The 17,495-nt window shown below is 36.0% G+C and overlaps 1 protein-coding gene across 2 annotated transcripts in view; it reads right to left on the bottom strand.

The window, feature by feature from the left end:
* TLL1 (tolloid like 1) overlaps nucleotides 1–17,495 on the bottom strand; it is a 139,824-nt gene that overhangs the window by 64,460 nt on the left and 57,869 nt on the right. The window contains exons 2-5 of one of the 2 annotated variants that reach the window (XM_063336106.1): nucleotides 13,882–13,992; nucleotides 9,868–9,948; nucleotides 7,592–7,744; nucleotides 5,872–5,989 (exon numbers count right to left, since the gene is read on the bottom strand). In XM_063336106.1, the coding sequence (XP_063192176.1) occupies nucleotides 5,872–5,989; nucleotides 7,592–7,744; nucleotides 9,868–9,948; nucleotides 13,882–13,992 (463 nt within the window). The remainder of the gene's footprint in view (nucleotides 1–5,871; nucleotides 5,990–7,591; nucleotides 7,745–9,867; nucleotides 9,949–13,881; nucleotides 13,993–17,495) is intronic. The other variant, XM_063336107.1, reaches the window with a different exon arrangement.

Below are 17,495 nucleotides of genomic sequence, written 5' to 3'. Positions count from 1 at the left end.
CTTTTCAGAAGAAAAAAATTAAATGCAATTTATTTTTTTTCAGACAGTATTCCTCTAGGCTGTTTACGAACAAACACGTGAAACCCAACACACTGAGAATTATTTTTTTAATTCTGGCCTGCTGCTAAAAAACAAGCAGCCAGGTGAGCATGGTAATTCCCTTACACTGGTTTACTTGACAGATTTCAAGTATTTCCCAGAAAGTGTAAACAAATTTATTGAGTGTTTCTTTACATGTCAAAGAAAATTAGAACTAACACCAAGTCTTAAAATAACAGCAGCAGTGCACGCTCATAAAGGGTTCTTAGGATTTGCTTAGGTTGAGTGTCATGTCAAGCACACCTGATTCATCCAATTAAGCTACAATAGTCTGATCACTTCAACAATTGCACAAGCCAAAGGGCAAGGAAAACTAAAATAAATAAATAAATCTATGAAGGAAATTAATTTGCAATATCATGAGTTTGACCCCAGGTGTGTTTGGAAAATGGCCAACACCTCTCTGTGCCGTATGAGTAATTGTCATGCCCCTTAAACTGAGTCAGCTGGCAGACTTTAGAGCTCCTCATCTCTTTAATCTTTATTGTACCAGACAGCAGTTGGAATGGGAGATTCATAAATAGCTACTGTCTCCATGTAATCACTTTAGCTGATCAATGATGGTGACAGTGAGAAACAAATTACACAGAGAAAGTGAAATGACTGGGATAATATGCTCATTCTTTTAAGTAATACAGCTACAGTCAAAAATTAATAAGAAGGAAGAGAGAATCAGGTGGGGTCAAATGCTGCCCTTGTTTAAAAATCTGCACTCTTCAGAACATGATAATATAAAAATCCTTCTAGACCACAACATCAGCTTGCCATGGACTGGCTGTATGAAGTTCTGGATGAAAAACTGCAGAACTTTATAAGCGTACTAGGACTGTACACAGTCATCACAAAGCAACAGAAAGAAGTTCACAAAATTCACAAACAAAATCTCACTCAAGGTGCAGAGGTTTTTTTCTTGGTGAAAAAACATCCCTTTCAATCACAAATATAACTCTTTCAATCACATAAATAATATGTATATTCTGTACAAAAGAGATATTGGCTATGACCTGGCTTTATGAATTTGCTTTTTGTCAGGGATCAATATAGTTGTAGTTACCAAATGTTCTGATTGTCCTAAGAGGACCTGTTGCAATGGCAGAAGTGGCTATTGCTTCTTCACCTGCTCAATGGAGACAATCATCCCAACATTACAAAGAAGAGCCAACTGAGTCCATTCCTCAGTTAACAGCTGCCTATCCCAGAGTATTAACGTAAATCACCCCCAATTCAGTTTATGTTTATACACTGTGTTTTAGACTATGGCAGCTGGTCACCTGCATCTTGGTCACCCACCCATCCTGCAAGCCACGCCACAAGCAAAGCTGTGTCAACTGCTGTGGGCAGGAAGAGTGCCATCTGCTAGACCTAATGACCACCTGAAAGCATCAGTCAGCTCTGATGCCACAGATTATTTACTAAAACTCTGAATCTCTTCTCATTCCATAAAAGTGATTGAGCACCTTTTGTAAAATGTAACCCTTCTTAAAGCTAGAGAATGCTGCAAAAGTGTACCTCGGGCAATTAATTTACCTGTTTCACCAACTTTAAGAATCTACCTGTAATGTGTATTCAATATACTAGCAAGTTCAAAAAACATTAAAACATTCAGAAGCTGCTCAGTCTACAATGTTTGGAGAAGCACATGAAAGAGACCTGATTTTTCTGTACCTCAAACAGCTTTGTCAAATACCCATACAAGAGGATACAGCAGTGATTGCAATAAATCATCTGAAGTTTGTCATAAAAAGTACTTAGGTCTTCTGGTGGAGCACAAAAATTGCCACAAAGTCAGATCAAAGGCATGCTGAGATGCCAGAACAATATGACTAATTGTTCTTTTTTTTGTCTCACTTTATAAAAAAAAGCTTGATCTTGTAGTTAGTAATATTTATTAAGAGCACGTGACTAGAGGCCAGTCCAGTTTGCTGACTCCTTTTTTGGCTTTGCATGCAGCGAAGTTTACTGACTGTGTCTTCAGGCACTTCCCATCTGATAGGAAGAAATATAAGGATAGAGAAGCCGTACTGAAGAAAGTGTGTTTTGAACCTGTTTACGGATTGCAGTTTTACTTGCCCTAATGAACTAGCTGCAAAAATATTGGCTGTAATAGATATTAATGCCACTGCACAGTGCTTTGGTAGAAGAATCATAAACACTAGTATCTTAATACTAAATATTTATTCTCACATCTGCAGCAAATGTGTACAAATAACTACCAGTAATCACAAAATTTCAAGCTACTGAGTGCTTCAGCTATACTAAGAAACAATCTTTCAATAATTAACTGTTCTCAACATCAGGTTCAATAAAGACGTGATGACAAATAATTATAGTTTAAGACTGCAACAGAAGAAATTATTCTGATGGGAAGCAGGGATCCAGCTGTAAAACTTTCATGCCAGCTGCCCACGAGAAACCTGATATAAAGTGGGGTATAAAGCTGGTTGGAGTATTATATGAAGCAAAGATAGAGAAAATGCTTAAGCAGTCTAAGAAAAGACTGCTTAATACCCTGAAGACAATCCTGGAATTGATAGCAACTTTAGAAGATTAGAGAAGACATCCGAAAAGGGAAATACAGCATTATTTGGTGTCCTGAGATGTGCAAAACATGGCACACGTTGGAACCAGTGACGGGGTATCAGTGTGGAAAGAACTCTGGCTCTTATTCAGAGTCACATCCCAACCGACCACGAGACAAAAGTGGCAGCTGTTGAGAAACAGGAAGGCATTGTGCTCAGGTACGTAAGTGAAAGGAGAGACTACCAGATATATATGAAATAGTTCTAGCACCGGCTCAGCAGAAGTAATGCTTCATCTGGACAAACACGCCCTAGTTTTGGGTCCTCAATTTCAAGAAAGATGTGGACTAGTTGAAAAGAATCTCAAAGAAAATAACAACATGATCAAAGGCCTAGAAAACACGACTTACCAGACAAAAAAAATCAAATGAATTAGGCATTTTCTAGCCTAGAAGGAAATAGAACTGAGGGTGGACATAGTAATAATCTCAAAGTATATAACAGATTTCTTCAAAAAAGAAAGAGGAATAATTTCTTTTCTATGGCCACGGTGAGCTGGAAAAAAAAGTTAACGTACTTTAATTGCAGCAAGAAATATCTGTTTTAGCTACGACCAACAATACAGCCCCCAACTTCCTACATTTCTTATATTAAGGATACTGAAGCAATACTTTTCCTAGCAGGCTGTGAAGTATTCACTTTTGCAGGTTTTTAAAGCAAGTTAGACAAGCATATATCAGCAATGACTTAGGTATAGCTCTTTCTGTCTTAAGAATACATTAGACATCTTTCTGAGAACCCTTGCAGTCCTATGGGTCTATGATAATCAAAACTTATCTCTCGTTCATTGCTGATACATAAACTCTCAACTTTAAGAAGGTCGCGTATCTCTGATAACCAGCTGCTGTATTTCATATATGCTCTTTTCATCACTGCCCTTCCGGGATGAGCTTCCCATGAACTGCTGCAAGAAGTAATGCATTCCGCTTCTTCAAAACATCCTTAATGTTTACAAAGGCTCAATAACACTTCACTTGTTAGTGAGCTAATGCTCGCGTCTGAGACACTTGTAGATATTGCCACCTGAATTTCCACATATAGGACTGTATCCACTTTCTGTTTCATCAAAAGTGTTATGTTTTGACTATGTGCTCTGTGGGGCAGGGTTTATCGTTTAGTTTTTAATTTGGACGGTGCTAAGTACAATAAAGCCTCCCTCATCTGCGAATGTTAGCTGCCATGGTACTGCAAACAATAATGACACAATGTGCTAACAAACCAACACAGCAGGGTGCTATGGGAAAGAACTGAGATTAATTTCAATGTGACTGGCCATGTAGCAGAAAGTGTTTGCAGATGGTTTGGTGTCACTTTTGTCTGGGCTCTTTCCATGGAAAATCCTGCATCAGCATTGTATGCTGGTGGTTAGTGCACAGTGGTTCCTATTCACCCAGAGAAGGTACTTTCTTATTTATCTGGCTCTTCCTGAAATGGCTTATGGATTCAGAACCCCGAAAAAAGTCATTCACCTGCCCCTTCTCTTTAGCCTGGTTTTTTCATCACTGGTGGACTATTCATAGACATAATCTTCCTTGTTTTTATTTTATATTTGTTACAGCCTTTGTAAATTATTTGTAATTTGTAAACTGACTACCAATAAAACGGCATTAACTGTAAAAGGTAACTGTGACTTTGAAGGTAGATGCTGAGTATATTCCAGCTTTCTGGTTCGAAGGGTTATAATCCAGCCTTCACGATAAAGTGACTTGATCTCATGAAGCATCAACAAGCCTAACAAACAGTGCTTTGGCTGGAGAGATTTTCTGTCTTTTAGCTTTGGGCACTTTGAAGACGTAGAATTTACTTTTCACAAAACCAAGATCTCTGTAGATATCCCCATACTCCTCTTTCTAAAGTGCCTGAGACCATTTATATCTTTCACATCCTTCTGTTTAAATTCACATTGCTTTCTAGCTCTGTGAGTGCAGTGAACCACCACGATTATTCTCTACTTCCCATTTCTCTTCCAGCTGTATGTCAATATCCCTGAATCCTATCTTATGGATTGTATTGTTAACTAAATTAATAGCCATGCTGGGTCAGAGCCCGAGTCCATTTCACGTGGCACTGTTTCTAACAGGGGTCTACAGCAGACCCACAGGAGCACAACAGCAAGTTCGCGGGCGCTCCCATAGGATAAGCTCCCCGACTGCACGGATCTGTGGCTCAGAGACTTTCCAAGGCAAAGGTGGTGCCTTTCTTAAAATAGCCTAGGAGTGGGTTTTATTACGTTGTCCTATGCCTTAAGAAGAATGTCAGGGGTAATTTTAGCAGATAAGTCTACATGTAATTTTATGGGCTATAATTAAGTACATTCAGGATTATTCCTACAACGCAAGAAGGTCCCAAAACTTCTTTTCACAACCCTATACCATAAAAAAATCACAAGTAGGCATGAAAGTGTTCATTGATCAGGAAGTCAGCAAGACAGAGAGCTGTTCACTGTGGAGCCTACAACCCACATAGAAGGTAACCATCACAAGTACAGTATTTCCACAGGTAGTGAGCGCTCTTCTTGGACAATGAACATGGTGCACTCAGGAAGTTCACTGACCACCACATAAAATTAAGAATTCTGAGTGGAATAATTAACAAACATAGCTGACTGAGGCATTTAGGAGCATAAATATCTGAAGATGGAACACAGAGATTAACGGAAAACCGCACAAATGAGTAATAAAACCTGTTTTGTTCACTTTTACACGTCAGTGACCTGGAAGAAGGAATTTGCAAAACGCTCATGATTTTGGTGGTAAAACAAATCCGGGCAATCTAACAATGGAAGAGTTAAAATTACGATTAACAACAATTAAGCTGGAAAAGGAATATGGGATAGATGTCCATACATAATTCAGCAGTAAACATGTGACATGGAGCAAGCTAAGAATAAACAAACAATAAGCCTGAAATACTTTTAGAACAATACACATAAATATTAAAAGCATGACAGAAAGCCAAACATAAGCCTCACATCTGTATATATATATAGCAAGATCATTTTATCTAGAAATAGGCAAAAGAGATGTAACTTCTAAAAGTTACTATACATACTGCTTTCAATGAACGTAAAGACAAGAAGAACACATGTATCATTTAAATGCGGTATCTATTCATTCTCCTGTGAAGTATATATTCACTTACAACTGCTAAGCTGACAAACATGGCCAAATATTGAAAGCACAAGTACACTTACCCACATGGTCTGTATGTAAATACAATATAACTTTCTTCATCGCTTCGTTCAATAAATGTAACACATGTGTACTTTTCCCAGTGCCGCATGGCCTGTTTGAACATGGCGCGCTGGGTGCCTGGAAGAGTAATGGCATGAGATGAAATAAGAGACTTTTCTAACCGCGTCTTGTTACTTAAAAAAAAAATCACATTTCAACACTAGGAATATAGGCCTGGAAGGAATCACTGGATCATGAAGTCCTGTGTCCCGGCAGACCCATGTACTGCCAGACTCCAATTAAAGGGATACTCAGACCATCAGCTCATCATAACATATCTGCCTGCAAGGGGGCCAATACTGCCTGACGTACTCTACCAAACATAAAACCTGCAATAAAAAGCACAGCTATGTCACACCAGAGGAAGACAGCAGAAGAAATACAGTGTTGCTTACGTACCTGCATTAGCATAATACTTGCTAAGCAATTTACCGGATGAAATTATCAAGTGAACCACATTGGGGAAAAAAAAGAAAGAAAAAGGAAAAAAAAAACAATTGAAGAACTCTGGATCCTAGCTATCTAGCCAGAAGAAAAACAAAAAAAAAAATACATCTTGCAGACTTTTGCAAAGATGCACATTACAGCATAAGATAATTAAAAAAAAATAATAATTAAAAAATACTTTTTTAAACGTAAAGACGGTAAAACCTCAAGGTTCATAAAAACAGCAAGTTCAAATCATGTCAGGATCCTAAAAATTAAAGGTTATTTCATCCCATCTTGCCCTTTTCTTTTATCTTTAAGCAACGTTTGCCAAGCTTTAGAATTTATCTTTCATTATGAAAAAGGTAAAATGTTTAACGTGATACGCTTTCCTTTAGTTTACTACCATTACTTCAGAAGATGGTAATCCTAAAGCAAAGGTCACATTCGGTATAGTACTATGTAAATACCCAAAGTAAAAGTTTGACCGTAGCTGTCAGTTTGAAAGGAATGACTCTGGTTTCTCCATACACGTGTGCATACAATGTGTGAGCATTTGCGTGTTTCTTTTGGTTCCCTGTATTACTGTGCACAATAAATAAAATGTTATGACGTATCCTTTTCCATCCATCTTTGCTTTTCGCCCTCCTTTTTTGTTTTAAATTACCCCTTAGATACACATTGATATCGATCCATTTACGTTTTTCAGGGATAACAAATGTTTTAAACTTTTTCTACAGTTTTCTACAAGGAGTTCTATGTATTTTGAAGTCAGTCTTTCTTGTTGTCATATGTAATGTCTGCGTGTACCCATCTGAAAACCAAACCAAGGAATTAAAAAATACATTTGAGTCAGTCTGTTGAGTGAAATCAGTTTAGCAGAATACATGTCACACCAGCTAAATAAGTTACATTCTTGTGCTAAATATCCTGCATTTTTTAAAAAACAGATTTCACGACATTCTGTCACTGAGGCTCTTGAAAACAAACACGCAACAAGAAATATTAGGCAAAGAAAAAGAGCCTTTCCTTTCTAAAACATGGTTATACATTTTTATTATGTAGCTTGCCTTTGGGAACAATTTTTTTGAAGTATGACTAATATTTTCAGAACAGATGTACTTCAGGCCTGATCCAACAGAAACCCTTCTATTGACTTCCACAGTATGACATTACTTTTTTTTTTTGGAAAAAAAAAAAAAGGCAATTAAAAAAATTCATACTCCTTCTCCCTATCCAAACCACAAAGCTTACCAGTGAAATTTCCACCTATTACATATGGAATGACACCCCCTGGCCATATTCTTTCTGTTCGTGATGTAGCAGCTCTGGGAAATCGGTTTTTCTCATTTTTCCCTGAGAATTTTACAGTAGTTCTTCCTTTAGATGTGTTATTTTGCTCAAAGCCTGTAATGATAATTAAAACACTGAATGAGATCACAGACAAAAAAAGAGAACAATTATTTTGCAGCAGGTCAAATTCAGATTATTTCTTTGTGCCCTTTAAAAGTAGGACATTGCTGTTACGCAACAGACTATCATTACTTAGTTTTCTGAGAAATGCTTGAAATTAAGGGTCTAAATTTTCATTTTTCAAACATATCTACAGTAACAATTTGCACATATATTTATCAACTTGATATCAGGTTGCCTTTTTCATTTTTATTTCAAGATCTGGAAAAAAAAGCAAGTGCATGACCATCCTTAAAGCACTGGACAGGCAGAAGTCCTTCAAGTATTAGGATTGGCTTTTATTATAAAAATTTACAAGGGAAAAATAGAAAAATTATTTGCAAAGTTGTATACACATGGAAAAAGTCAGAGAGGGTCATTTGTCCCTCTGATCTCCCTCACCTGTAGCTATTACCAGTAGATACATTTTCAAATGAAAACGTGACTCTCATTTTGATAGTAACCCCGCAACACTTCAGGATGCAAATATATGTTTTCATAAACTAGCTTTTGGAACCCTATGGGTATTAGTCATGGCTGGAACTTCTTTACAAGACCAAAAAATGTCTCCTATTTTCAGAGACATTACCACCATTCATCCATTACAGGGAAATCTTTCCCAGATCATGTGAAACTTACTGTGACAACAGCAGAAGATAAGGGGAGTTAGACGACTTGCACACCATAGCAGGTGCTTCCTCTGAAGCAATGTATAAGTTAGCATGCACACCAAGACAGCCCAGTGAAACGTTACCACTTGAAAGGCGGTCAATAAACGCTACTCAGTGGGGGGTTGAGTCTTATTCCTCACTGAAGAGTACCCCTTCCCTCTGTGATACCAGTTCTACCTGAGTGTTAATGGCTACGTCAGAATCAGGGGGGATTTCAGGGCAGGATCGTGGTAGGGTATCTTGGCATAGCCCCAGGGCTGGGAGAGCAGCAGAAGGAAGAAAGGGAAGAAGCTACAGCACAAGGCAGGGAGAAAGCACCTGATATACAGGAAGAAAAATCTGCCTTTGTGAAAACTAACATGTAACTTAAATTATTTCAGGAATTATATAGAAAATTTCAGGGTTTAAAAAAACCCACGCGGGTAAAGCAAATAACTTATCCTTGTAATTAAATAAGTGTGTAAATGAGAATTACACAACAGTCTACAACACAGGTAGAAAATTTAGAGAAAAACTATTGTTACACTTTATATGCAGTCATTACTGAATGACATCACATGTTAATATAGATGTTTTACCATTCAAATTCTTTTCATCAACCTTCTTTTGAACTGGAAGAAATTTATGCCAAATCGCATGCAAAAGATGACAAGCATTTACGCAATACTGAAATTGTAGTTCTCTTATAAAGAACGAAGATCACATACCACAGCACATCTGCAAAGGCAGTTACTGTGCTCTGGTTAGTCTTAAAAGATATGCAGTGATGCATTTAGACATAATGTGTTGTGATTACAATGGAGTTTCACACATTTTATTTCTTGAGGTTGAGGTTTCATTACAATAAAGTGACATCTCCTACCATCAAATATGGTGGGTAAACTCAACCAGTATTAATGGGGGTTCCACTTATATAGCCTGCTGAATTCAACTACCTTCATACTGGCAAGACTACGATTAGTATAAAAACGTGTTTGTTCAGTCTAACACACCATAAATGCTTCAATCACAGTATGAATCATCAGAATGACCCAATGGGAACCAGAAAAAATAAAATAAAATAAAATTAGTAGCTATGCAGCATAGCCCACCTGTACTGAAAAGACATTGTATTGATATCGGTTGAACTGATAACTGATCACAGCCACACGAAAAAGCTAAGGAATTTTCAATATGAGATTTAAAACTACATATTTTTAGCTTCCAGATTTGATGCTAGAAATAGACCTCTAAGAAAACGCAACAAAGAGCTGATCTCTTCATTACTATTCTTGTATTATTTATTTTATAGTTTGTTTATGCTAATAGTAATACAGAAAGGCTTTAAAGTGTTAAAGTATTATCATCATTAATGTTCACAATACATTATCACGTCAGGCAACCTGCTAATTTAAACAGTGAAAATACCAGAGCCAAATCTTCTTATCCTGTCTATAAGCTGATAGAGGGCACCTCGTTTTTTTGACATCCCATGCTCTCCAAAGCCACCTTCAAAAAGAAAAGAAAAAAAAAAAAAAAAGAGAGAATTTTACAAAAGTTAAAAACATGGACTCTTACACCTACAGCTACTATATATAGCCTGGGGAGATTAGAAAATACCCCATAAAAACTGCAACGTGTCTTAAAGGAAATTTAACATTCTTCAATGACTCGCATACAAATTCTTCAAATATTCTTGACAATGAAATAAAAACACATTTTTAGCTGAAAAATTTTCTAATATGCATTCCAGAATGTAAGCCAACATGTCTTTGTTATTCAGACAAGTCATGACAATTACATCATCTAATTATTATTTGGAGCTTTTTTTCTTCCTGGTGACCTTGACATACTCAGAGCCATATTGATTGACAGCTAAAAGCCTTACTCTCACAGAAATTTCCTGAATGCATGCCATAATCTTCTCTTCTCAAGGGAGGGGAAAGAGGGAAAGCAAACACCCAAAGTTTCATCAGAAAAAAAAAACAACAAAATTGATACAAACTTAATAAGGCTGATTTTACCACGAAAAATTTGGTTTTCTTTGTCAGCATGCAAATAGATGTCCAATGCACTCTAAAGCCTTTGAAACCACATGCTGGTGTATATTGCAGTAAGACCTCTCAGGCATATATGTCTGTGCCATTTCAGTAATCAATGAGCAAGAAAAATTAAGCTAATAAGTAATTAAGTTTAACATTTACTGTGCCATTTACTGAAACGCAACACATTACAGAAATGTATAAATTTGATGCATTTGCCACATACGCTTTTCACCTGTAATCATTTTGTGGCCACAAGTGCCTTTGCAAACACCAGTAAAACAGAAGAAAGAACACTGATAATACTGCACTAGTCAATAAATGGTTCGAATTGCTCAGGTAGTTTTGTGATTTTCAGAAGTTTTTAGTAGGTTGTATTTTATAGATTTATATATTTTATAACTGTTATAGGACAAGAGAGCTTTCAAACTACTTTTACAACAGAAAAAGTAAAAAGACAGAAATAAAAGGACGACTGAAACCTCCAACCGCTACTAGGACGACCTTTCCCAACTTCCCATAAAAACTTTCAATACAGATGTGGAAAACATATTTATTAAACAACAACTTAATACCATATTACAGATGAGAAAATTCCATATAAGGCAAATGAGTTTGTGTGGCTGCTCAGTGAACAACAATGTGCCTAATTATTTGGATTACACTGTCACATAGTTGCTGCCTCCCTTGAGAAAAATTTTCCAAATTTTTTAAAACATTTTAGATAGATGAGGTAATAGTTCAACACATTCCTTTCCAACAAGTTACATGGTAACTATAATATACACTACAGAGAATATAACAATTCCATTCCTTGTATTGGTCATCATTAACGTAATTTTCTCTCATGTTAGCATTCGTCTTATAAATAAGGCATATATATAGCCAAAGATTCCAAACAAATATTAAAAAAAAATCCTGAAAAGCATCGTCACAGACGTAGCAGACAAAAAACAAAGAACTCATTATTTACTTAAAGAAACTATTATAACTATTATAATTATTTCTAGAAAAACCTATTAAACGATCATTTCTGTGTTAACACAGCCTGCGTATTCCATTTCAGTGAAAAACTGAAGAAGAAAAAGTATCTCACATATCTATGTCAATAACATACAGCGTTGCCAAGCCACAGACTAAAAAAGTTTAGAAAAAAAAAAATCATATTTGCTACATCTTCTCATACTTCAGGCAGGAGGAGGAGGATACTTTTGGCAGTTTGGACTCATAATAATGTATACATAACAATTTTATCAGCTTTACTGTTACTTCTGTTTACAATGATTAAATGTATTGCTTGGACAAAATGACAAATAAAATGACAGAGCCAGACTTTGAGAAGCTCACAGATTAAGTATTTGACCCTGCAAATCCAGGCAGATAATCCGCAACAAAAGTAGTAGTCACATACCGTGAATGAGAGCCTGTGAGCCTCAGGATTTTCAATTAGTAGTCGCAAAATATGAATTTGTTTTCTATTTTACAGGCATTTTATGTCCCTCTTTCAGTTGCTACCTAATACCAACTACTTAATTGTTGGCAGTTTACTCTTTTGGAAATTAGAGGGGAAAAAAGCACATTAGGCTGAGCAGTTTGCAAAACCAGGCTAAATTGCTAGTCTATGCATCAAAATGCTGTAAATTTAGAAAAATAATTACATATGTAAAGTGCAAAACTAAGTTCTCCAACTTTGTTTTTAGAAAACCCCAGGAAGTTGAAGCTTCACTGAGAAGCATTACAAAATCATTAATTTCACCAGTTTGTTCTCCAAAGTCCAGTCCCACTGACCATTGCAGTTGCATCGATTCCTCTTGTGCAACAAAGGTAGAAAAATTTGACCCAAAGGCATTAGTAATCCTCAGTAAGATGACTCAGTGTCCTGAATAGCATACTGTCCACAGGAGAAGATAATGCACAGTTCTCAAGACAGGTAAGGAAAGAACATTAAATAATAGAATACGAAATATTATTAAAAAGCAGCTTAGAAACGTATGTTCTTTCTGAGGCAATTGCCAAAAAGTAACTGTTCAGTTCAAAAGAAAAAAACAGAAAAGCGAGAAGAAAATGGAAAGTCAGCAGGCCAAAGAAATCACTCAACTGCATCCACTTAAAGGGGAAATGACCGACCTTGCTCTCTACATTTTGTCAGCAAAACTAGTGCCTGAAATACCTTCAAAGCCAATTAAAACTATTTGTTTGGGGAAAAGGGGGGCAGGGAAACTGCTGACTCTATTAACATTTTAAAATCCAGTCTTGATCTTGAAATGATCAAAGGCATTCATGCCTCAAAAAAACAAGTGGCTTTAAAAAGAGAGAAAATATTTTTGCAAGTTGTAATAAAAGTAGTCTAATCCTGACATTAAGTAGGAAGAGTAAAAGTATTTCAAATATATCAATATTGAAAGATTAAATTGAAAATTGCTTCCTTGGTCTGAAAAATTCCTTTCTGATCATTACTCCAAGTGATCCTTATTTCCACATACCAGGAACCAAAAAGTTAACAGTAGCTCAGTTCAGGAACATATAGAACATGCTTAACAGAAAATAAATATCAATTATGCATTTATACATTTTCTAATAGCATTTTCGCCACACTTTCCCTAAGTAACTTGGCTTTTTTGGTACCATAACCTGAAAGTTTACAAGTTACAGTTATGACTTTACAAACTGGAGCCTGAAAGCATAGATATTTTTAGACATTAGACAGACATCCATTTAGGTATGGATTATGTTTTTTCTCTCACACACACATATATATTTACATATAAATTATATCTCTTTATCTGTCTGTCTGAATATCCAACTGCCTGTGTTAATCAGATTGCAGCTTCTGGCACTAATGCACTGTATGTTAACTACAGCAAGCCAATGTATTAAATTTTGACAGATAAATAGTTGCTTTTTAGACAAGGCAAATTCTAGTAAGGATGGCATGTTCTTGTGTTGCTTCTAGATCTGGGTACAGATCTAGATGGAACAGAAGAAAGAGCAAAAGGAGGGGCTGTAATCCAAGACTCCCGGTCTTGCCTCCAGGATTTCACGTAAATTATTCATAGGGCATTTTGGCTCTGCTATTGGGAACTTTTAGCGATGAGAGCAAAGCTTTGTACAATTTCCTTTCCCACATGACCACCTGCAGAGTGGACTTACGGTTCCTACCAGCTTCTGCTCTTCAGTTCAAGACGATACTTTTAATCAGAAATGCCACAATCAAATTAAAATTTTAGCTTTTTCTCTTTCCCTAAAACAAATTTATACTCATTGTTTAATAACTTTTTAAAGTGTAAACTGACATTAGCAAAACATTATAGTGACTTTCTACATTTAAAACAGAGATTGTCTTCTATGCAGAAGTAAATAATAAGTAAAATAAGTTAAAAGCAAGCTTGACATATCATACCTGTGTTATGGCCAAGTCTTTCGTTGGAGTGCTGCGTAAGGTCAATCGTCCTGTCAATTTGAAAGATTTTTAAGTCTTCATCATCTAAGGCAATATCTCCCCAAAAGACAGCTTTAAATAAAAAAGAGCTCAATTTAATTAAAGAATTTATTTAGACATTAAAACCAATCTGACTATAATGCCATGTTACAACCCTTGGGAAAATACATGACAAATATATATTTATATCGCATACATTTGCTTACTGGTCTATATTTTTATAGAAAGAAAGCAAGCTACCTAGAAAAAGACAAATAATTTGTTTCAGTATTCTCCTAAACTCTAAGTCTTTTTAATTTCTTTACATATTGCCTAAATGGAATCATTTAAATCTAAAGTCAATCTATTAACAATTTTCAGCATACGTTGTTTTCTGTAAGCAAATACAACAAAGAACAAAAGACACTGAAGCATGTTAACTTTTGAACTATGAAGTCAAAAATACACAGTACTGAGAAAAACACAATCTTCACACGTCCTTAGATCCTCCTGAGAACGAGAATTATTTGAATCAATTTTTATGTTCTCATCAACTTCTGTATTACATTGTTTGCCTCAGAGAATTAATATGTTTATCTGTTTTCTGTTAAACTGAGTAAAAAAACCTTGTATTTTTCATTTTCCTCTTGGTTTATTTGTATGCTTACCTTTTATAGGTAATCTCACTATTAGGATTCTTTCAAATACTTTGCTTTTCAAAGCTCCAGTCTCTCTTTGTCCTTTTTAACCTTTCTTTGGCTTTTTTTGGTGCATTTCTTCTTCTCTCTTTTCCTGTTCTCTTTCAGGCCCTCTCAGTTTTTTTCTGTTTGACTTTTGCATAGCTAACTCGTCTTCCCTAAGCTGTCGTCACAACTCAATGAGCCAAGATATGGGCCCTCTTGCAAGAATTTGGGATCCATAACCTCAGTCTTTAATCTCTGCCTATTTTTGCTGAGATTTTGTCCTGAAATTTTCCTGCCAACTAAAACTTATCATTAAAGCTGAACTCAACAGGCCATATCTGCAACTGCTGTGAATGAAGTCAACAGAGCATATACCAATTAACGTGAGCTGAAGTAGTTGTTTATTATCTTTATCCAAATTCTTCCTTTTCCCTCTCATCACTGCCTCTGTCAATAGCTCTATTATTTGTCCCCTGGGTTCAATCTTGGTGTCATCTTCAACTCTTTCCCTTCTTTCCCCCATCCAGGAAGATATCACTAACTCTGCTTAGTGATAACTGTTAACGGTTCGTTACGCTGTTCCACAGCAAATTGCCTGCTTCGCTTCCATACAACTCAAACCTTGTCCAAACTCCAGCTGCTACCAAATCATACTCACTGGTCACCTTCCGTTCAAGCTGATCCCAAACATTACGGTTAACTAGTACTCTCTGTCTGTTCTTTACATCATGTTGTAGACACTATTAAACAGATAATATTCTCAGTAGTTTGACACTGAGAATTTGACACTGAAAAGTTACCTCCTTCTTATTTATTGATGCTCACATTCATTAGTATTTAATCAAATCCATATAAAAAAAAAAAAGTCTTTACTTTAGCAAAAAGATATGTATTTCTAAAGAAGTCCCAGGTGCAACATTAGCTCCTCCTATCTCCATTATTTTTCTTGAACACAATGCAACTAGGATAGGTCACGTTGAAAATGCTTTTGGTCTGCCTCGTAAAATACCTTAAAAAAAAAACAGATCAACTCCACTGGGTTCCAAAATGAGAATGAAACTTTTCTATTAAAAACCATAACCAACATCTTATGCCTTTTCTAAACACGGATATTTCCATGTATATAATTTTTACACAAAAATATAAGGTTTCTTAGAAACCACAAGTATTTGACACCATTTCTGAAACTGCTTGGTCACTTCTAACATGTTTCTGAACACTCTCCTTCCAAGGGGGTCACTATTTCCTATGTTCACATTGGGCACATTGGGGACATCTTTCCTCTGGCTAGCCTGCTCTCACCAGTGATAGTTTTTACCATCAGGTGAAGAGACAGAGCTAGTGACAGCTCGAGATGTTTTTTCCCCTCAAGCTTCTAGGAAAAATATCTCAAATTGTCAAGGTTTTGAACAGGCGGGGGAAATGTTAGCAGTCTCCACCTGACTTGAGTTAAATATTATTTATTATTACTGTTATAAACACCTTCTAGAGATTTCTCTTGGATGTCATTCATAACAGGGGCCACTGTATAAGCATAAGACTTCAAACCTTAATAAACAGAACAGAAAATGGTAAGCGGAAGAAACTATTAACATTTCTGTCTACAAAGACATGATGTGCCCCAGCAGAGGTCAGAGAGGTTGTCCATGCCAGACTCGAGGAAGTGCTAAAGCTTAACAGCAAGCCCATTTTTCTTTCCTGGTAATACTGAGGCTTAACAAAAGGAAGGTTCTGAATTAACAATAGATGATGCAAAAAATAACTGACAAAAATGCACTTAGCAGAAATCACTTTGGTTTCAGCGTGTAATACCAATGTATAAATATGAAAACCCAAGGCAAATCAAACTTCAGAAATGCAGTAAAGTAGAAAAAAAGTTGGTGGAAAATATCCTCCTTAGTCTTGAGGATGCATATTTATCACTTCACTGTGGTAACATTCACTTTCCCATGAAAATACAAATAGCAACGCCTAAACCCTGTGAATTTGTCTGATATAAATGCATTGAATTTCTGTGCACATATATAAAATACACCTCAGTATTCAGGCAAGGTATAGTAACTTTGTTGGGTTAGAAAGGAAAACAAAGCTACGCTATTTTTTGTTAAACATCTGGACTACTAGCTAGCTTTGATTAGCCACCAAGCACAAGGGTAAGACTAACAATAATATAACCATGGTAATATAACAATAAGTGCTGGTGCAAGTTCGTCATAATTGTAAACAAGTGATCTGTGTGACCAACAGGAGCTAGGTTCTCCAATGTATTAACTAAATATGAGTTAACACTAAAGAAAGAAATACATATGATTGTTTGTTTAAAAGTATAATGGAAACTTTGGAGCTTTCTTCAGGTCACTATTTTTTTTTTGACACAAGCAATTCTGTTTTGCAGAGAAAGACAAACACGCAAAAGACAAACATGAAAGGCAGAATGATAGAACACGACAGAATTAACTCATTTGACTTTAGTAATGATTTCATAATTGTAGCTTTACTTTTACTGAAATAAACGCGTGATTTTCTGAATTAATTCCTGTGCATCTGGGAAGATACAAACCCAGCAAAAGAAACAACAGTTAACTGGATGCTATTTAATTTCAATATAGTCCAAATCAGCAACTGAGACAAAAAAGGTGCTGATAAATGTTTTTTTAAAAAAAAAAAAATACCTTTTTTTCCAATGGAAGGGTCACACTGAATAGAAATTCTGCCCTTCAAAGCCTGAAACAAAGCTCCACCTGAATTACTCAAAAAAAATAAAAATGGGTATCTCCCACAACTGTTAAAAGTATCCTTTAATTTTTTGGAATGCCTGTGTAAGTGTCAAACTACTTTGTAACTAGAGAAGACCCTATTTTTTATCTCCTGCCCTAAAATTTTTATGGCCTGAAACTATCTGAAGAAGTCACT

The sequence above is a fragment of the Chroicocephalus ridibundus genome, chromosome 5 (genome assembly GCF_963924245.1).
Source record: "Chroicocephalus ridibundus chromosome 5, bChrRid1.1, whole genome shotgun sequence".
NCBI classification, from domain to species: domain Eukaryota; kingdom Metazoa; phylum Chordata; class Aves; order Charadriiformes; family Laridae; genus Chroicocephalus; species Chroicocephalus ridibundus.
The sequence above is the reverse complement of the archived record's forward strand: the minus strand, read 5'-3'. Positions and strand labels throughout refer to the sequence as shown.